Raw genomic sequence first — 20,901 nt, forward strand, 5'->3', positions numbered from 1 at the left:
TGATTTCCTACCTGCTCGCCACACAGTACAAGTACAAGACGGGATACCGAAAACAGGTCGGTCACCACATTGGGGCTCTCAGTGTCCAGGACGACCCTCTAACCGTGTTGGCTTTGAATTCGGGCAAGATCGCCAGTGATGTTTTGTACAAGAAGGACTTCAACAAGTCCAAGACCAAGTTCAACCTGCCAGTGGACATGCTCAATCTGGAACTGGCCAAGAAATGCCAGATCCAAGTCAACGACTTCAACTACAGAACTCACCTGCACAACTGGACGTGCCTGCCAGACTCCAATGATGTGGTTCAGGCCAGAAAGGCTTATGACCTGCAGAGTGATGTGAGCACTTATCACTTTTTGCTGAATATTAGCTCCAGTCTCTGTCTTCTGTGGCTTATCTGTAGCTGTGACCTGTGGTTCTTCTTCTCCTTCGGCTTGCAGGCTGTGTATAAGGCTGACATGGAATGGATCAAGGGAATGGGATGGGTGCCAATTGGTTCAGTTGATGTGGAGAAAGCCAAGAAAGCGGCAGAGATTCTGAGTGAGAGAAAGTATCGTCAGCATCCCAGCAACTTCAAGTTCACTGCTCAAACAGTTGACATGCCATATGCCCTTGCTCAGGCCAATGCCCAGGTTATGGACAAGGTACAGATAGCACATCTTATCCATTATTGTTCTGTGGGAGCCGGGTCTTTAAAAGTAGTGCATCAAAAGCATATGAGGTTCTTTTTGTGTCACACCAATGAAACTAGCTTTTTATTTTGTAGGGCTTTGAGTCATTGTATGTATACTGAGTATATTAATCTGCTTTTTACAGAAAGCCTACATTGCTGCCTGGGAGAATGATAAGATCAACATTCATGTAATGCCTGACACCCCAGAGATCATCTTGGCCCAGCAGAATAAACTCAACACCAGTCTGGTAATACAGTCTCTTCTTGCATAGGTTTTACAACATGTTAGCATGGGACAAATGATTATGTTTTCATAGGTACTGCTAGGGATGGGTACCGGTATCCGGTGACATGATGGCACCGGTCCTGACATAAACAGTAGTAACCAGACCGAAAAGCAACGCACATTTCGGTGTTTTATTTCGGTGCTTTTTTTTCCTGAGATGTGATACACTTTAGATTCTAGCCAATCATTTTACGTTTCCGAGGATAGTAGGCGGGTCCAGGTACGTACGTTCTTTTAGAGCAGAGCTACAGATTAAAAATGCCCAAGGCGAAGCGGTCAGAAGTCTGGCTGTACTTCACAGCAAAAGATGCAAACTCAGCAGCCTGCAACAAGTGCTTTAAGGTGATACTGTGATACTGTCAAAGGAGGTAACACCTCAAATCCGATAAAACACCTGGCGACGCATAGCCTTTTCTTTAAAGCTGAGAAATGCGCCGTATTTGATAGCTTGCTGCGAGACCTCACACAGTGCACATCTACTGCGGGTGTAGCCGTAGCCCTGCCAGTGTAGCAGAAATGATGAGGATGATGATGGCAGCAGCAGCCGTTCTTCTCTGCGTGAGAAGCTTAATGTTGTTCGTGTGTAATTTACGTTGAGTAGGCTAACCACGTTATTACATTAATGCACGTGTAACCGGTTTCTGCTTCATCCCGCTGCAACAGTTCGGCCCAAACAGACTCCTCGACTCTGCGTTGTGTTGTTTTTTAAAAAGACAAGGAGTCTCTGATCGCTCATTGCCACTTTATTTCCTGAATGGAAACAACGGTGTTGTATCAGTGCAAATGGCTCGCCACACACCGCTCCGCACAGCACACTATGGCAGAACATCCCATTAGCATTCCGCTTTAGCATACAGTTTTACACAGTAATAAACAAATGAAAAGTACATAAAACTGGTGTTGGACATGTGTCCACTAAGCACTTATTACACTCGGTGCACATCAACTAATCAAACATGTTTTATGTGTCTGTACTACTTAGCTATATCGTGTGCGGAACAATACAACTCACCTCTCGTATGGCTACGGCAGACTGGCAGCGATTACTGCAGCCAGCCTCACCTAACCAGCCACGCCGAGAGGGGGGGCGCTGTTTCCCCATCACACTGACATTTGTGGCAAGTGGAATAATACCACATAAACACTGTTACACACGTAAGGTGAACTAGCAAACACCGTCATAGTTACATGCTGCTGTCTTCTTGTTTGATGGCAGATACTCCCTTCACCCTGGCCAAAAAGGCTAAAATGACCAAAGAAAAAGTGGAAAACAGCTAAACATGAGAGGTTTTTGGACAAAGTTTGTGTTTTTTCCATTGTTTAAACACTGCTTCCAGCCAAGAGTGATACCATATATGCCCTATAGCTGCAGAAAAGGCTAACATTGTTATCTTTTTACAAAAAAAACAGCTGAACATGAGAGGTTTTTGGACCAATTTTGTGTTCTCCATTCTTTAAGCACCGGTTTGAGCACCGTTTAAGAACTGGCACGTTTCAAAAGTACCGGTTTGGCACCGGTATCGGATAAAACCTAAACGATACCCATCCCTAGTTACTGCTCTTTGTATTACAGCGTATAGAACATGAGACCCTAAAAGCATTATTCTTTTATCTTCAGAAATTTTATCGTGAAGGCTATATGGAAATGATCAACAAAGGCTACTACCTTCCCAAGGATGCAATCTCTGTTAAATCAGCCAAGGCTTCCAGAGACATCATCAGTGATGTAAGTTTATGTTTCCCACTTGCTTTTTGTTGCTTCGCCACAGTAAATGTAGGGTTATTTTTGAATTTATTTTGAAACTGATGCATTATTTCTATCCATATTTTCAGTACAAATACAAGGCTGGTTTCCGCAAGCAGTGTGGCCATCACATCGGTGCTCTCAGTGTGAAAGATGATCCACTAAGTATGCTGGCCGCTAATGCAGCGAGGATTGCCAGCGACAATGTCTATAAGAAAGACTTCAACAAGTCCAAGACCAAGTTCAACCTACCAGTGGACATGCTCAATCTGGAACTGGCCAAGAAATGCCAGATCCAAGTCAACGACTTCAACTACAGAACTCACCTGCACCAGTGGACGTGCCTGCCAGACTCCAATGATGTTGTGCAGGCTAGAAAGGCCTACGATTTGCAGAGCGATGTAAGTACATGCTGGTGTTGTAGAAAGCACTTTTTGGATTTTAATCGATTGCTCAATTATTTTCAGAACATTTAAGCCTCTATCTGTCTCTAACTGATTAAATAGACCTTTTTACATCCATTTGGAGTCATCCCACAGTTTGTCAAATTCAAACCATACATGAACAAATTCTGTATTTAATTAAGTTCAAACTGATTTTTGTTTTTGTAGGCTGTGTACAAAGCTGATATGGAGTGGCTCAGGGGATGCGGCTGGTCACCTCAGGATTGTATAGATGTCGTCAAAGTGAAGCATGCCCAGACTGTCCTCAATGAAAGGCTCTACCGCCAACCCCCAAGTACGATCAAGTTCACCAGTGTCGTTGACCTCCCAGCTATTGTCTTGTCCAAGCAAAATGCTGACAACATCAGTGATGTGAGTAACATCTTTCTGTAGTTTCTTGGATTTTTTTTTAAATTGTGAAACCCAAATATTTGATAAAAATATCTATTCAAGTGGATAAGATGAAGCAGTTAATGTTCTTCTTTTTTCTCTCTGACAGAGGAAATATAGGGAAGTCTGGGATAAAGACAAGCTCACCATTCATCTGCCAAACAACACCCCCACCTTTGAACTCGCCAAGGCCAACGCTGTTAATATCAGCAATGTACGTTTGCGTTTACTTTACCAGCGTTTACTTTTTAACTTGTCTGTGCAGACGCATCCTTTGTTGATTTATTTGTTGATTTTTTCAAAACTTTATTTCTTGTTCTGTGCAGAAATTGTACACAAAGGCATGGGATGACCAGAAAGCAGGAGCCTACCATATCAAGGAGGATGCTATCTCTGTGCTAAAGGCTAAAGCTTCCAGAGATATTATCAGTGATGTAAGTTAAAAAAACAAAAAAACAAAATTAACATTAAGAAATGATCTACTTGCTGACTACGTCTAGTTCTACTTGCATTAACCTTTAATTTCTTCTCCTTTAGTACAAGTACAAGACAGGATACCGAAAGCAGGTCGGTCACCACATCGGGGCTCTCAGTGTCCAGGACGACCCTCTAATCGTGCTGGCTCTGAACTCAGGCAAGATCGCCAGTGATGTTCTGTACAAGAAGGACTTCAACAAGTCCAAGACCAAGTTCAACCTGCCAGTGGACATGCTCAATCTGGAACTGGCCAAGAAATGCCAGATCCAAGTCAACGACTTCAACTACAGAACTCACCTGCACCAGTGGACGTGCCTGCCAGACTCCAATGATGTGGTCCAGGCTAGAAAGGCCTACGATCTCCAGAGTGATGTAAGTTTATAGTTGCACATGTAGTCAGTGTAGTCAGAAAGTAGAGAACAGATCATAAACATTTATTAAATGTGAATCCTTTTACTCGTTTTACTCATTCAGCAGCCAAATACACTTTTTACTTTCTGTTTTTACAGTGGATAAAATACATTACGGTTTTCCCCCTAATACTATTGTTTTCACTCTTCAGTCCAGTTCATCCAGTTACAATGTTTCAACTTTTGTCCTATAGTGTACAGTTGCATAAATGATCTGCCTGCTTTCTTTTCTCAGGCTGTTTACAAAGCTGATATGGAGTGGATACGCGGATGTGGATGGATGCCACATGAGTCCGTAGAGGTGTTGAAGGTGAAGCATGCGCAGAAGATCCTGGCTGATGTAAGTTTGTACCTCACTAAGACTTAAAAACAAATAAAAAGTATGTGTATGCCCACTGAATAGTTTTTTTTTTCATTTCTTTCTTGTATAGAGAGGCTATCGGATCCAGTTGGATAAACAGCAATTCATGGTTCCAGCTGACAGAATTGACTTAGTCCGTGCCAGGAATGCTGCTGAAGTCCTGAATGAGGTGGGGGATGATTGTCTGTCATCAAAATGCTGCTTGGTTTTGACTTTTTGTTCTTAATGTGAACCGTGTGGCAAAATAATGCTAGTGGCAAATTCCAGGTAGCTGAATTTTGATCTCCCACTTTGCTCAGGCTAAATATCGTGAGGCCTGGCACCAGGACAAGACCAAGTACTCATTGGTGGACACACCATCTCTTGCCACAGCCAGAGAAGTGGCGAAGAATGTTCACCCGGTAAGACTGATGGCATATATGACGCATTTTCTGCATATTTTAACTCAGCAAATTTCAGCCTTGTGCAGTTCCTGCTTTATTATTAGCAAAATAAGTGATACATCATCTTTTGTAGAAACTGTACACCAAAGAATGGGATAAGGTCAAAGCTACAGGATACTTCATGCCTGCAGATGCTGTACCAATCAAGCAGTGCATCCAGACATCTAAAGTGCAAAGCAAAGTAAGTAGTAGGATAAAATTTAATCAGGTTTGATTTAACTGACAACTTAATAATGTGGTAAAAATAAGTTCTTTCTTTTTTTTTTGCCTGTCTTGTAGCATAAATACCTGGAGGGATACCGTAAGCAGGTCGGTCACCACATCGGTGCTCTCAGCGTCCAAGACGACCCTCTGCTCATGCTGGCTCTGAACTCAGCCAAGATCGCCAGCGATGCTCTGTACAAGAAGGACTTCAACAAGTCCAAGACCAAGTTCAACCTGCCAGTGGACATGCTGCAGTTTGAACTGGCTAAGAAATGCCAGATGCAGGTCAACGACGACAACTACAGAACTCGCCTGCACCAGTGGACGTGCATGCCAGACTCCAACGATGTTATCCAGGCTCGCAAAGCCTATGATCTGCAAAGCGATGTAAAGCACATTTGTAACTATTAATCATATTGACGTAATAATCTGACAGAAACCTCTGTCTTGACTTCCTAACATGCATCTTGCTTTCGATCTCTAGAACGTCTATAAGGCAGATCTGGAATGGCTCCGAGGCTGTGGCTGGGTAGCAGCTGACTCTGTTGAACATGTGAAGGTCAAGAAGGCGCAGGAGATTCTCAATGATGTATGTTTACTGCATTACATGACATTCAGCCTCTTTTTCAGTTGTTTTTTTTAATCACATGTTGAGTCATTGTGTCTTACCTCACTGCTCTGTTTTATTTACAGAGACTTTACAAGAAGAATGCCCAAGAAGGTTTTGGAAAATTCACCCTGGTTGTGGACCGGCCAGAGATCGTTTTGGCAAAGATTAATGCTGCCAACCTGAGTGATGTATGCAAAATCGAATATTTAAAATGACTCTCGATTGGAAAACCGGTGAGCAATGATCTGAAAAAAGTTTTTCTCTCTCTAATAGTTGAAGTACAAAGAGACTTTCAATGCAGAAAAGGGTCATTATATTGGCTCAGATGATACTCCTCAACTGGCCCATAGCAGGGAGGTGGCTAAGATCATCAGTGAGGTAACGTAAAAATAATAATCAAATCCTTTCTAGATTTCTAATTTATTTATTGTAAGTTCTGTGTTACATACATGTATTGTGCCAGGCTTTTGTTAAACTTTGCACATACCTTTTGTGGTTTTAGAAACTCTACAAATCAAACTGGGACGAGTCGAAGGCTACAAGCTACCAGCTGGACCATGAATACATCCCACTGGTCATCTCCAAGAAGAGCAGGGACATTGCTAGTGATGTGAGTGTCTTATAGTGTCTTTAGAACTGTGATAAGATTAAATCTAATAACATGATATATTTTATTCTTGCACTACTGCTATTTTTATCATTCTAAACACCATTAGGCAAAGTACAAGGATATCCACGAAAAGGCCAAAGGTCACTACATGGCTGGAACCCTGGTGGACTTCCCTGAAGTGATGCGCTGTGGACACCAGGAAAAGAACAAAGCACTGGTGAGATACTACAAAATATAGTATAGTATAAAAAACTACACCACTACACAATGCACTGAGAAATAAGAAACCATTAGTAACAACAGGCACTCAAAGAGGCAGCTCACTCTTGGAAACTGTTAAGGAAACAATGTTGTGTTTTGTCTCTAATAATTTGGTTTTCTTTGTTGTTTATAAATATACTCTAAGAACTTTGTAGTGCAGTAAAATTCAAATAAAGGGAGCATGACAGATGTTGATGTTTTGACTATATAAACATTATGTAGGAACAATATGAAGTTATTATATAGTACTATGATGGAATATATCATAGTACTATATAATGCGTATTATATCATTAAAAGATATAACACATTTTGGGGCCCACCTGCAAGAAATGCAGATGTGAAATGTAAAAGTGAGGTCAGAGCTCAAATGTGACGTGATAACTGGATACAGATTTTAATGTAATATTCAGAATCCAGATACAACAGTATAATTTCCTAAATGTTGACAATACAAACAAAGGCAGCAGAATTGTTATGCAAAGTTTTAAAATAAAAGAGCTTCTACAAAAATTTTACTAGATATATACATGAAAACTTGATGATTTTTTAAGTTGTTTTTTTCTCTTGTTATTTCAATTATATTTGCATGTTCGAAATAAAATTCTATCCATCTATCTATCTCGCTATCTATCTATCTCTCTCGCTATCTATCTATCTCTCTCACTATCTCTCTCGCTATCTATCTATCTATCTCTCTCTCTCGCTATCTCTCTCGCTATCCATCTATCTATCTCTCTCGCTATCTATCTATCTCTCTCGCTATCTATCTATCTATCTATCTACCTCACTATCTATCTATCTATCTATCTATCTCGCTATCTATCTATCTCTCTCGCTATCTATCTCTCTCGCTATCTCGCTCTCTCTCTCGCTATCTATCTCGCTATCTCACTATCTCTCTCGCTATCTATCTATCTATCTATCTATCTCTCTCTCTCGCTATCTATCTATCTATCTATCTCACCATCTCTCTCGCTATCTATCTATCTATCTATCTCGCTATCTATCTATCTATCTATCTCACTATCTATCTATCTCTCTCGCTATCTCGCTATCTCTCTCGCTATCTATCTCTCTCGCTATCTCGCTATCTCTCTCGCTATCTATCTATCTCGCTATCTCACTATCTCTCTCGCTATCTATCTATCTATCTATCTCTCTCTCTCGCTATCTATCTCTCTCGCTATCTATCTATCTATCTATCTTGCTATCTCACTCGCTATCTATCTCTCTCTCTCTCGCTATCTCTCTCTATCTCGCTATCTATCTATCTCGCTATCTATCTTTCTCGCTATCTATCTCGCTCTCTCTCTCTCTCTCTCTCTCTCTCTCACAAGTTGTGCTATATGTCTGAAACATAACCTCCTCAGCAGAGGTAATAAAACACATTAGACAGAAGGATAGCAGCAAGACTGAAAGGGAAGGTTTACAAGACAGCAGTGAGGCCTGCTGTGATGTAGGATTTGGAGAATGGTGACGCTGATGGATAGATGGAAAAAAAAATGAGTATATTAGAAGAACAGCTCTAGTCGAGTAGTTTGGTGTCGAATTAGAGAGGCAAGGCTGAGATGGTTTGGCTACGTGCCGATAAGGGACAGTACATATAATGGAGCTGCCGAGCAGGAGGAAAAGAGGAAGACCTCAGAGGAGGTTCATGTTGTAGGGAGGGAGGACATGCAGTAAGTCGGTGTGACAGAGGAGGATACTGGGGACAGGGTAAGATGGAGTCAGATGATCCGCTGTGACGATACCTAAAGGGAGTAGCTGAAAGAAAAACATGGTGATTAATAAAATATGTTAGATGCCACTATATGTGTATCACAAGTATGTAGAATCAATAAGTCTCAATGTATTCATTTTATTTTAGAGATCATAGACTGCATATAAGAATAGAGAAGGGGGCGGTTGTGTGAATTGGTAATTAATTATTATTGTTTCTAACTCATCCTAAGGTCAATAGATATGTATCCTGACCGTTTATTTGTTTATCAAAGTGTTTTTCAATTCAATTCAATTCAATTTTATTTATATAGCGCCAAATCAGAACAAAAGTCGCCTCAAGGCGCTTCATAGATACAGAGAAAAGCCCAACAATCATATGACCCCCTATGAGCAAGCACTTTGGCGACAGTGGGAAGGAAAAACTCCCTTTTAACAGGAAGAAACCTCCGGCAGAACCAGGCTCAGGGAGGGGCGGCCATCTGCTGCGACCGGTTGGGGTGAGAGAAGGAAGACAGGATAAAGACATGCTGTGGAAGAGAGACAGAGATTAATAACAGATACGATTCAATACAGAGAGGTCTGTTAATACATAGTGAGTGAGAAAGGTGACTGGAAAGGAAAAACTCAATGCATCATGGGAATCCCCCGGCAGCCTACATCTATTGCAGCATAACTAAGGGAGGATTCAGGGTCACCTGGTCCAGCCCTAACTATATGCTTTAGCAAAAAGGAAGGTTTTAAGCCTAATCTTAAAAGTAGAGATAGTGTCTGTCTCCTGAATCCAAACTGGAAGCTGGTTCCACAGAAGAGGGGCCTGAAAACTGAAGGCTCTCCCTCCCATTCTACTTTTAAATACTCTAGGAACAACAAGTAGGCCTGCAGAGCGGGAGCGAAGTGCTCTAATAGGGTGATATGGTACTACAAGGTCATTAAGATAAGATGGGGCCTGATTATTTAAGACCTTGTATGTGAGGAGCAGGATTTTGAATTCAATTGTGGATTTAACAGGAAGCCAATGAAGGGAAGCCAAAACAGGAGAAATATGCTCTCTCCTTCTAGTCCCTGTCAGTACTCTTGCTGCAGCATTTTGGATTAACTGAAGGCTTTTCAGTGAGTTTTTTGGACATCCTGATAATAATGAATTGCAGTAGTCTAGCCTGGAAGTAATAAATGCATGAACTAGTTTTTCAGCGTCACTCTGAGACAGGATATTTCTAATTTTAGAGATGTTGCGCAAATGGAAGAACGCAGTCTTACATATTTGTTTAATATGTGCGTTGAAGGACATATCCTGGTCAAAAATGACTCCAAGGTTCCTCACAGTGTTACTGGAGGCCAAGGTAATGCCATCCAGAGTAAGAATCTGGTTAGATACCATATTTCTAAGCTTTTCAGCGCCGAGTACAATGACCTCAGTTTTATCTGAGTTAAGAAGCAGAAAGTTAGTGGCCATCCAAGTCTTTATGTCTTTAAGACATTCCTGCAGTTTAACTAATTGGTGTGTGTTATCTGGCTTCATGGACAGATAGAGCTGGGTGTCATCTGCATAGCAGTGAAAATGTATGCTATGTCTTCTAATGATGCTGCCTAGGGGAAGCATGTATAATGTAAACAGAATTGGTCCTAGCACCGAACCCTGTGGAACTCCATAATTAACCTCAGTGTGTGAAGAGGACTCTCCATTTACATGCACAAATTGGAGTCTATTAGATAGATATGATACAAACCACTGCAGTGCAATACCTGTAATACCTACAGCATGTTCTAATCGCTCTAATAGAATATTATGGTCAACAGTATCGAATGCTGCACTAAGGTCAAGAAGGACAAGCACAGAGATGAGTCCACTGTCAGAGGCCATAAGAAGATCATTTGTAACCTTCAATAAAGCTGTTTCTGTGCTGTGATGAACTCTGAAACCTGACTGAAACTCTTCAAATAAACCATTCCTCTGCAGATGATCTGTTAGCTGTTTGACAACTACTCTTTCAAGGATTTTTGATATGAAAGGAAGGTTGGAGATTGGCCTATAATTAGCTAAGACTGCTGGGTCTAGAGATGGCTTTTTGAGTAAAGGTTTAACTGCAGCCACCTTGAAGGCCTGTGGTACATAGCCGATTATTAGAGATAGGTTGATCATATATAAGATCGAAGAATTAATCAATGGCAGGACTTCTTTGAGCAGTTTTGTAGGAATGGGGTCTAAAAGACACGTTGATGGTTTGGAGGAAGTAATTATTGAAGTTAACTCAGAAAGATCGATTGGAAAAAAAGAGTCTAACTTAACATCAATGGAACTAAGAGTAGCTGTAGATAATATTACATCTGTGGGATGATTATTGGTAATTTTTTCTCTAATGATAAAAATTTTATTTGTGAAGAAGTTCATGAAGTCATCACTAGTTAACGTTAAAGGGATGGTTGGCTCAACAGAGCTCTGACTTTTTGTCAGCCTGGCTACAGTGCTGAAGAGAAACCTGGGGTTGTTCTTATTTTCTTCAATCAGTGATGAGTAGTAAGCTGTTCTGGCTTTGCGGAGGGCTTTCTTATAAAGCAACAAACTATTTCTCCAGGCTAAATGATGATCCTCTAAATTTGTGACACGCCATTTCCTCTCCAGATTACGAGTCATCTGCTTTAGGGTACGTGTTTGAGAATTATACCACGGGGTCAGGTACTTCTGATTAGAGACCTTAGTTTTCACTGGAGCTACAGTATCCAGAGTCGTACGTAGTGAGGAGGTGAAATTATTAACAAGATAATCGACCTCTGTTGGGGTAGCGTTCAGATAGCTGCTCTGCTCTGTGTTGGTACAGGGCATTGACGATGATAACAGTGGCTGGATTATATTCTTAAACTTAGTTACGGCGCTTTCAGAAAGACATCTACTTTGATAAAGTCCACTCTCCACTGCTGCGTAATCAATTATTGTAAATGTAAATGTTATCAAGAAATGATCAGACAGGAGAGGGTTTTCAGGAAACACTGTTAAATGTTCAGTTTCTATGCCATATGTTAAAACAAGATCTAGAGTGTGATTAAAGTGGTGGGTGGGTTCTTTTACATTTTGAGAGAAACCAATTGAGTCTAACAACAGATTAAATGCCATGTTGAGGCTGTCATTTTTAGCATCTACATGGATGTTAAAATCACCCACAATAATTATTTTATCTGAGCTCAGAACTAAATTAGATATAAAGTCTGAGAAATCAGACAGAAACTCTGTGTAAGGCCCAGGTGGACGATAGATGATAACAAGTAAGACTGGTTTCTGAGTTTCACAGCTGGGGTGGACAATGCTAAGCATCAGGCTTTCAAATGAATTAAAAGTCTGTCTTGGTCTTTCATTAATTAATAGACTGGTGTGAAAAATTGCTGCCACACCACCCCCTCGACCTGTGCTTCGAGATTTCTGGTAGTTAGAATGACTCGGGGGTGTTGATTCATTTAAACTAACATAATCATCCTGCTGCAACCAGGTTTCTGTAAGGCAGAGTAAATCAATTTGTTGATCAATTATTAAGTCATGTACTAACAGAGACCTGGAGGAGAGAGACCTAATATTTAATAATCCACATTTCACTGTTTTACTCTTTGGTTCAGATGTGGATACTGTATTGTTCTTTCTTTGTGATTGTTTAAGTTGTTTGTTGCTGGTTTTTAGTTTGTTTTTTGTCTTTTTGGAAGCAGACACAGTCTCTATGGAGATGGGTTTTTGGGGGGGTAGCAGGAGGAGAGAAGCTGCAGAGAGGCGTGTAAGACTGCAACTCTGCTTCCTGGTCCCAACTCTGGATAGTCATGTTTTGAGGGGTTTAATAAATTTGTCGATATTTCTAGAAATGAGAGCTGCTCCATCCAAAGTGGGATGGATGCCATCTCTCCTAACAAGACCAGGTTTCCTCCAGAAGGTTTGCCAATTATCTATGAAGCCCACATCGTTTCTGGGACACCACTCAGACAGCCAGCAATTTAAGGAGAACATGCGGCTAAACATGTCACTCCTGGTCTGATTGGGGAGGGGACCAGAGAAAACTACAGAGTCCGACATTGTTTTGGCAAAGTTACACACCGATTCAATATTGATTTTAGTGACCTCCGATTGGCGTAACCGGGTGTCATTACTGCCGACGTGAATTATGATTTTATTGAATTTACGTTTACCCTTAGCCAGCAGTTTTAAATTTCCTTCAATGTCGCCTGCTCTGGCCCCTGGAAGACAATTGACTATGGTTGCCGGTGTCTCTAGCTTCACATGTCTGAGAACAGAGTCACCAATTACCAGAGTTTGACCCCCGGCGGGTGTGTCACCGAGTGGGGAAAAACGGTTAGACACATGAACGGGTTGGTGGTGTACCTGGGGCTTCTGTTTAGGACTACGCTTCCTTCTCACCGTTACCCAGCCTTTCCCCAGCTGCTTGGGGTCTGCCGGGGAACAGCTAGCGGGGCCTACGCTATCTTCGGCTGCACCAGCTACAGGGGCCTGGCTAGCTAAGGGTGAGAGCAGGGTGCAAAGCCGAGTCTCCAATTCAGTAATCCTGGCCTCCAGAGCTGCAAATATGCTACATTTGTTACAGATATCATTACTGCTAAAGGAGGCCGAGGAGTAACTAAACATCTGACACAATGAGCAAGAAAGTGCAGAAGGGACAGGTGAAGTAGCCATGGTGCTAACGGGTCGGCTACGAGCTAAGCTAGCGAAACAGTACAGAGACAGTGAGTGAATACTATAAATTAGGTAGTGAGTACACAGAAAGTGTGCTTAGGATGAAGCACGTGAAGATTATACTGTGAAAAAAGAATGTATTTAAAAGTTGTTAATTAAACTGCTAAGCAAATAAGCTACTCAGAAACACCACTGTGTTTGAGCAGGAACAGGAAGCGATACTATACCACAGAGCGAGCGAGCGAACACCAAGTGACCAATGTTTAAGTTACCCTTGTGGATTGAACTTATTTTTTAAAACATGTAAACTTTATTTCAAATTAATCTCTTTTGCATCGCTAATCAGTAACTTTCTATCGTGTGTGTCTAAACAGAGGGTCTACCAGAAGGACTACAATCAAACCAAAACCAAAATCCACATCCCATCTGACATCATCGCTAACCAGGTAGCTAAGCGGTGCCAGGACATGCTGAGTGATGTTCTTTACCGCACCTACCTGCACCAGTGGACTTGCCACCCCGAACAGGAGGACGCCATCCGTGCCCGCAAGACCAACGAAATCCTCAGCGATGTAGGTCCTTCTTCTGTGCACGTCTGCCGCCTGGTTGTGCCTGATTGTTGCGCGAGATCCCGTACAAACTTGTATTACATGAAGCATTATCTAGACGTTATACAAAATCTTTTATATCTTTGTATTTATATAAACGCCAGAAAGGTTATTACACGTCCCACATTAATAGATGTTTCTATCTGCAAGCAAATATATAATGTTGTCCGGGTTTATTGTCATTTGATAGGTGTTCTATAAGGATGACCTGAACTGGATGAAGGGTATTGGTTGCTACGTTTGGGACACACCAGAGATTCTTCGTGCCAAGAAGTCCTACGACCTGCAAAGTGATGTGAGTAAAAACACGGGATTTATGGGGATTTGGATTTTTTCTATTTGTGTTTGATAATGTACTTATGTTATATGTTCCCGTATAGCTTAAATACAGAGAGACCGCCAAGAAGGAGTTCAACAATTACTCCATTGTGACAGACACGCCGTCTTACGTGACTGCTGTCCTGGGCCACACCTGGGCGAGTGAGGTGAGTGAGCTGCACTTTTAAAAGCTACAAAAATTAGTGTTTCAGTTTTGAACTCATACTGAGTGGATTAATAAAACATTTATCACTGACAGCTCAACTACAGAGAGGCGTATCATAAGGAGAAGCACCTCTACACCACGGTTCTGGATACCCACGATTACGTCAGATGCCAAAACTTCAAATACATTTTCAGCAACGTAAGTGGAGATCCAGTAAAAATGTCTGTCCTCCTGTCACCGATAAGAAGTGATAGATATCTGTAAATGACATGTTCTGGCTTTTTCTATCAACAGAAAAACTACACTTCTACCTGGGACAAAATCAAAGCGAAGAGTTACCAGATTCCACATGACGCAAACGCTTTGCAGCACGCTAAACAGCAGAAGATTATTCTCAGCAATGTACGTTTCAATTTTTATTTCATATTATTGTTATGATGATGTTCAATTTTTGATCTTTACGAGGCAATATGAATCCTCTCTCCCGTTCAGGTGAAGTACAAGGAGGACTACGAGAAGTTCAAATCTCTCTACAGCCTGCCCAAGTCACTGGAGGACGATCCTGGAACTGCTCGTTGCGTCAAAGCTGGAAAACTCGTCCTAGATGTAAGCGCCATTTGTTTTGCCCTTACACCTTCCACATATTGACATTTCTCTTGATAAGCAATAGAGCGGCTGTGTTGTTTGATTAGCTCTATATTACAAAAACATGCATCCCTGTGGAGATTTTATTGTGCATATGACAGCTGAAAGAACCATCTGTCTTTCCATCATTGCAGCGTCTGTACAAGGAGAACTATGAGAAAACCAAGGCCAAGAACCACATCCCCCCAGACATGCTGGATATCCTGTCTGCCCGCAGTACCCAGAATGCCGTCAGCGAAATCAACTACCGCAAGCATCTGCACCAGTGGATTTGCATGCCTGACATGCAGGTGTACGTGCAGGCACGCAAAGTCAATGAACAGCTCAGCGACGTAAGTAGCAGTCCTCAGCTTTGATATTCTGTGCTTGTTATTGCTTATTTTGTCAGCTCTATCATTCTCTGTGCTATGATCCTATATGTTTACATTAGGGATGCAACGATACCAATTTTTTCAAACCGATACGATACCGATACTTGGATCTGAGTACTTGCCGATACAGAGTACAAAACTGATACTTCTACCACACACACACACACACACACAAATGCAATCAATTGGAAGACGGTTTTATTTTATTCTCTGCCGATAAAAAATAAAATCTTAATAAAAATGACCACAAAAAAATTTCAAGTGAAAAATAAGCACTTCTGTTAAATTATTGCAGAGTCTCCACATTGTAATTTAACAAAATATCACTGAACTATTGGCACTGTCCCGAGCTTCTGTTTATTTATTATATTTCATATCGCAGCTCGAGTTTTTCTCTTGACATTTTTCTTCGCTTTTCCAAAACCTGAGTTAAAGTTGGCTGTTCCGGTCCACACTGCTGACATTTTGTTTAGCCTAGCTACAGCAGCCTCCAGTTTCTCTTTTTTTCTGGAGCCGCCAGTCTCACTCGCCTAACCCTGTGCCTGTTTAGCGTGGGATGTCCCCCTAGTGGCCAATCTAAAAAACTACAACAGAAATTACAAGCCACCCTCTGATTAATGAAATAAGTTGGTATCGGTTCATGGTATCGGTTAACTTTTACAAGTATGAGTACACACACATTTTACAATATCGGCCCCGATACCCAATACCAGTATCGGTATCGGTGCATCCCTAGTTTACATTTTATATTTTTTCTCATTTTATTTGTTTTTGTTTTTAATTTTTGTGAGAATATTGAAAATCAGTTCAACCACACTGAGTTTTTTCTGTTCCTTTTTTGTTTATTTCTTAAAAAATATGAAAGGTCAGGATGTTTTGTTGCCTTATTGCATGTAATAGAAATCAAATAGCTACATTCTTGAATCCTATGCACTGAAACTAATTTCAACCACAACATTTTACCTCTTCCCAGATCTTCTACAAGGATGATCTGAACTGGCTCAAAGGTATTGGTTGCTATGCCTGGGACACACCAGAGATCCTCCGCGTCAAGCACGCTGGTAATCTTCAGAGTGAGGTTAGCCCAACACACTCATTCTCCATCCTCTTCATTGTTTTACATTTCTAACTTTAGTTCATCTCCTTTATAAGGATTTTGTCCTGACAAGTGATTGCTCTGCTTCATTTTTGATTCTAGAACAAGTACAGAGTCAAAGGCAAAGATGCTTTCAAAGAATATTCAGTGGTGACGGAGACTCCCGTGTACGAGACCGCCAAGCAGAATGCTCAGAACCTGAGTGACGTAAGGGATTTTATTGTCTTAGTTTCATGCTAGCTCAGTAGTTTGTTAACACTCTCTGTGTACATTACAAACGAAAAGAAGTAAGATCGCAAATCTCATCTTTTTTTTCTCCATTTGTTTTCCCAGCTGCACTACCGCTACGATTACAACGCCAATATCAAGGGCACCAACACCGCTCCTGCTGTTACCATTGAAACAGAAAGAGCCCGTCTGGCCAACTACATCCAGAGTGATGTAAGATAACGTTCCTTCATATTCAGTGTGATTGTTTAACAATTATTATCATATATTGTATAGTATCAATATTTAAAATGTTTAACAACATCTTCTCTCATCATGTGTTGACTTCTCTTAGAACTGGTACAAAGAAGCTAACAAGAGCTTCATGCCAACTGGTTATTCACTGCCTCATGACACCCCCCTCATCAAGCAGGTTAAGTTGAACACTGTCGTCTCCAGCGATGTAAGTCAAACACACGCTTGGGCAGAACAGAACTTTTTTATTTTTACGGTAATTTGATGTCTCTGAATGACACACTTTTGTTTTTATCCTTGCAGGTGAAATACAAGGCGGTCTATGAGATGGTGAAGGCTAAAGGCTACACTCTTCACCCAGAGGGTGTCAACTTTGTCAATGCAAGGAAGGCTAACAAGATCACCAATGAAGTAAGATGACACACAGCTGTTATACTTAAGCCAGACCCACTGTTGTAGATTAATGTTTCATTTCCTTGTGATGGATGTTAAATGCTGCATAAAACAGTGCTGTGTATGTGTTTCTTGCTCCTCCAGCGTCTGTATCGTGAGACTTACCACAAGCAAAAGGACAAGATCCACACAACCTATGACACTCCTGATATTAAACAAGTCAAGATGAACCAGGAGCACCTCAGTGACGTATGGACACCCACAGATTACAACATTCATGTCCTTTTTTTAAAAAATTCATGTCGTAAGATGGACTCTTTTTGTCCCCTTCTTACCCAAGTTGTGCTACAAAGAGAAATACAACAGCAGCAGAGGCCAGCTGATATCGTTGCCCATAACGCCTGAGCTCATGCACTGCCGCCACGTCAATGAGATCACCAGCGATGTATGTAAAGAATAAAATGAAAACAAAACCTCTACAAGGTGGAGTTTGAAGATGTTTTTTAAAATAATTTTTTTAAATTGTTTTGTGTTTTTAGCTGAGATACAAAGAGGACCTGATGTGGATGACAGGCATTGGCTGCTTCTTGTATAACACCCCAGAGATGGTCCGTGTCCGCAACGTCACCAAATGCAGGGTACGTCTTTTTGGATAGAATGGATTCCTATTTTTAATTTCCAATGCATATTCAGGCATCTGCATCATTCATATTAACTATTTTTTCTCTCTTATAGGTGGACTATCCAGTGGAAGCTAAGAAGAACCTTGCTAAATTCTCCGTGGTCCTGGACACGCCTGAGTATAAGCGTGTGACTGAGCTAAAGACGCACATGAGCAACGTGAGTTGGTTTCCTAAATGTGCTTCCTCGTATTATAGCTTTATGTGATCTGGTTTCCAAACAAAAATGAGCTTGCAGTATATTCTAAAAAACAAAAGCCACACGTTTTGACATTCGCTCTGTCTCTTTCCAGCTGATCTACAAAGCTCAGAGCAAGCAGGACATGGCCAAAGTCACCACAACTGCAGACTCTGTGGACATTCGGAGAGTCAAGTGGGCCCAGCAGCTGGTTAACCAGGCAAGCTCAAATAAACAGCATGAATAACTGAATCTATTATATGTATGTGTGTGTCTTTCCTGATAATCTAATCAATATTTTTTCCCTTCTGCTACAGTTCCAGTACGTAGATCTGGCTGCCAAACAAAGAGCTCATTTCACTCCAGAAATCAATACTCCAAATATGGGCCATGCTAGAAAAATGAAAGTGTTCTACAGTGATGTAAGTCTGATCCTTTGTTCTCATTTAATGCCGCTGTCACTGAAACCTCAACCTAAAATTGTTTGTATTTTATTTTGTTTACACTATTTACCGTAGCTGATTTCTATATACTCTTATACTTTGCCAAAATAATTGAAATTACAGCAATTGCAGTCTCCTCTGAAGCCAATTTCTAAGGTGTTGTCTCAATCGTTTCTTCCCTTAGAACAAATACAAAGAACAGTATGAGAAGATGAAACACCGGTACACTGCCATTGCTGACACGCCTCTCCTGATCCGTGCCAAGAAGTCCTACCTGCAGTCCAGTGATGTGAGTTTGCTCATTTAGGATACTTGTGATTTAGTTTGAAACTAGAGATGGCACGATACCACTTTTTCTTATGTCTGATACCGATATCATAAATTTGGATATCTGCCGATACCGATATGAATCCGATATAGTGTGTTTTTTAATCAATAAAACTGTTTTTTTAATATCTTGCTGCATTTTGTATAAGTTCATACTCAAGTTTAAATAAATGACAACACTAAAGCTATTCTGTTATACCTGTATGTAAAAAAAAAAACAAAAAAAAACCACACTGCACCCAAAATATTTCATAGTTCAGCAACACTGATCAATCTAATAAACTTAAACCTGCTCCATCCTCCCTATTCTGGTATTTTAAAGAGTACTTAGCAGAAATATTAAGCAACCTAACTAATAGGGTTGCAAACTCCCAGCAAAAAAAAAAAACAGGGAACCACCCCCCACCCTCCACCTCATGATGCTTAATCGACGTAATCAACTTTAATTTGATGTAGGTTGGAAAAAAATTGCACAAAAATACTTTTTTTTTTCAAGAATAATTAAATAGATTCAACATCTTTCTTCAACAGAATTGCAGACTGCACAGATGGTACCTTCCCAAAGGAAAAATTAGTATAGCTTACTAGGGTATATTCGACTTAACAGTTACTATATACAGTAATAGACTTCTATATATTTTACATCAGATTAAAACTTTGGGTGTAAGATTCAGATAATTATTTATTAAAAGCTCGACATTTTAAATGAGAATAAGAAAGAAAAGTGTGTCTTTGTGCCCCCTTTTCCCTGTTCATGCCCTATCGGCCCCCCTGGCTAAACTTTGCTAGATCCGCCCCTGCACAGTTACCAGCCGTCAGCTACGTAGAAAAAGATCCTGGTGTAGAAAGTAATATTAAATAAATTCTAACAACAGCTTATCAAGCTTAAACGTGCTGCTGTTGTTCAGCCGCTGGTTTCCTCTTTCTGGTGCAAAGTGGACCAAAAACAAACAAGAGAGACGGACTCGCGACAGAAAAGCTGATCAGCTGATCATTAAGCAGTTTCACGATTGAATTAGCAGCAAGAAGAGGCAGTCGCTCCATATATCGGTTGTTAAGCTTAACGTGGGAATGCTTTACAAACATTCAGAGATGAACTTACACACTTGCTTTACTTCTCTCTGGGATAACTTCCTCGGAGATGAAATGCTGGTTTGCTAGCAAGGCTCCAAATACACACAGCCGCTCTATCACGTGATGCATACTGCTGCGACATGCTACGGTTATGAGCCGAGTTACGCCGTGTCGCAAGTTTTGTGAGGTTTTTTGATATTTAATGGATCGGATTACATTTTTTTTTATTTCTCTCCGATATCCGATCCATTAAATAGTAATTTACGTCAGTATCGGACCGATACGTAATATCAGATCGGTCCATCTCTGTTTGAAACTGTTATGCATTCAGGAATTACAGGAGTCAGACTGTTTGTTAATGATTTTTCCACTGAAAACAGTCAAATTTAAGAGATTTCATTAACTAATAGTGAATTTTATCCCATGTCAAAATATAAATATTCTTTATCTGTTTATCTGATTTTACCCTTTTACCACAAATACAGTACAAGTCAGTGTAAAATTGTAGATGCATATGTATATATGACACGTTTTCTCCTTCGTTTCTTCAGCTGCGCTACAAAGAAACCTTTGAGCTTTCCAAGGGACACTACCACACAGTCAAGGATGCTCTGGACATCACTTACCATCGCAGGGTCACTGATGACATCAGCGAGGTCGGCAGTTGAAATTATCTGGCTCATTGTTAGCTATAAATGTCTTTATAAAAGTTTTGAGCTTTTGCATCTCCATCTACTGTTTTTTTTCTTCTCTTATCAGGTTAAATACAGAGAGAAGTACATTAGCACTCTGGGGACCTGGAAGTCCATCCCCGATCGTCCCGAACTCTTCTTCAGCAGG

At 40.8% G+C, this 20,901-nt stretch overlaps 1 protein-coding gene across 7 annotated transcripts in view; it reads left to right on the top strand.

The window, feature by feature from the left end:
- The window catches only part of neb (nebulin), a 73,125-nt gene that overhangs the window by 26,962 nt on the left and 25,262 nt on the right, over window positions 1–20,901 (top strand). For all 7 annotated transcript variants that reach the window (XM_085135930.1, XM_085135931.1, XM_085135933.1 and 4 more), the window contains 40 exons: window positions 27–338; window positions 441–644; window positions 817–921; window positions 2,578–2,685; window positions 2,793–3,104; window positions 3,315–3,518; window positions 3,646–3,750; window positions 3,863–3,970; window positions 4,074–4,385; window positions 4,659–4,763; window positions 4,855–4,953; window positions 5,084–5,185; window positions 5,301–5,408; window positions 5,507–5,818; window positions 5,916–6,020; window positions 6,125–6,229; window positions 6,315–6,419; window positions 6,544–6,651; window positions 6,758–6,868; window positions 13,675–13,872; window positions 14,099–14,203; window positions 14,289–14,393; window positions 14,486–14,590; window positions 14,687–14,794; window positions 14,885–14,998; window positions 15,172–15,369; window positions 16,382–16,486; window positions 16,607–16,711; window positions 16,838–16,945; window positions 17,067–17,174; window positions 17,270–17,377; window positions 17,504–17,608; window positions 17,700–17,804; window positions 17,899–17,997; window positions 18,095–18,199; window positions 18,333–18,437; window positions 18,535–18,639; window positions 18,845–18,949; window positions 20,613–20,717; window positions 20,821–20,901. The exon at window positions 20,821–20,901 is cut by the window's right edge and continues 24 nt beyond it. In XM_085135930.1, coding sequence (XP_084992056.1) covers window positions 27–338; window positions 441–644; window positions 817–921; window positions 2,578–2,685; window positions 2,793–3,104; window positions 3,315–3,518; window positions 3,646–3,750; window positions 3,863–3,970; window positions 4,074–4,385; window positions 4,659–4,763; window positions 4,855–4,953; window positions 5,084–5,185; window positions 5,301–5,408; window positions 5,507–5,818; window positions 5,916–6,020; window positions 6,125–6,229; window positions 6,315–6,419; window positions 6,544–6,651; window positions 6,758–6,868; window positions 13,675–13,872; window positions 14,099–14,203; window positions 14,289–14,393; window positions 14,486–14,590; window positions 14,687–14,794; window positions 14,885–14,998; window positions 15,172–15,369; window positions 16,382–16,486; window positions 16,607–16,711; window positions 16,838–16,945; window positions 17,067–17,174; window positions 17,270–17,377; window positions 17,504–17,608; window positions 17,700–17,804; window positions 17,899–17,997; window positions 18,095–18,199; window positions 18,333–18,437; window positions 18,535–18,639; window positions 18,845–18,949; window positions 20,613–20,717; window positions 20,821–20,901 — 5,412 coding nt within the window. The remainder of the gene's footprint in view (window positions 1–26; window positions 339–440; window positions 645–816; window positions 922–2,577; window positions 2,686–2,792; window positions 3,105–3,314; window positions 3,519–3,645; window positions 3,751–3,862; window positions 3,971–4,073; window positions 4,386–4,658; window positions 4,764–4,854; window positions 4,954–5,083; window positions 5,186–5,300; window positions 5,409–5,506; window positions 5,819–5,915; window positions 6,021–6,124; window positions 6,230–6,314; window positions 6,420–6,543; window positions 6,652–6,757; window positions 6,869–13,674; window positions 13,873–14,098; window positions 14,204–14,288; window positions 14,394–14,485; window positions 14,591–14,686; window positions 14,795–14,884; window positions 14,999–15,171; window positions 15,370–16,381; window positions 16,487–16,606; window positions 16,712–16,837; window positions 16,946–17,066; window positions 17,175–17,269; window positions 17,378–17,503; window positions 17,609–17,699; window positions 17,805–17,898; window positions 17,998–18,094; window positions 18,200–18,332; window positions 18,438–18,534; window positions 18,640–18,844; window positions 18,950–20,612; window positions 20,718–20,820) is intronic.

This window comes from Neolamprologus multifasciatus, chromosome 16, assembly GCF_963576455.1.
Source record: "Neolamprologus multifasciatus chromosome 16, fNeoMul1.2, whole genome shotgun sequence".
Classification (NCBI taxonomy): Eukaryota; Metazoa; Chordata; class Actinopteri; order Cichliformes; family Cichlidae; genus Neolamprologus; species Neolamprologus multifasciatus.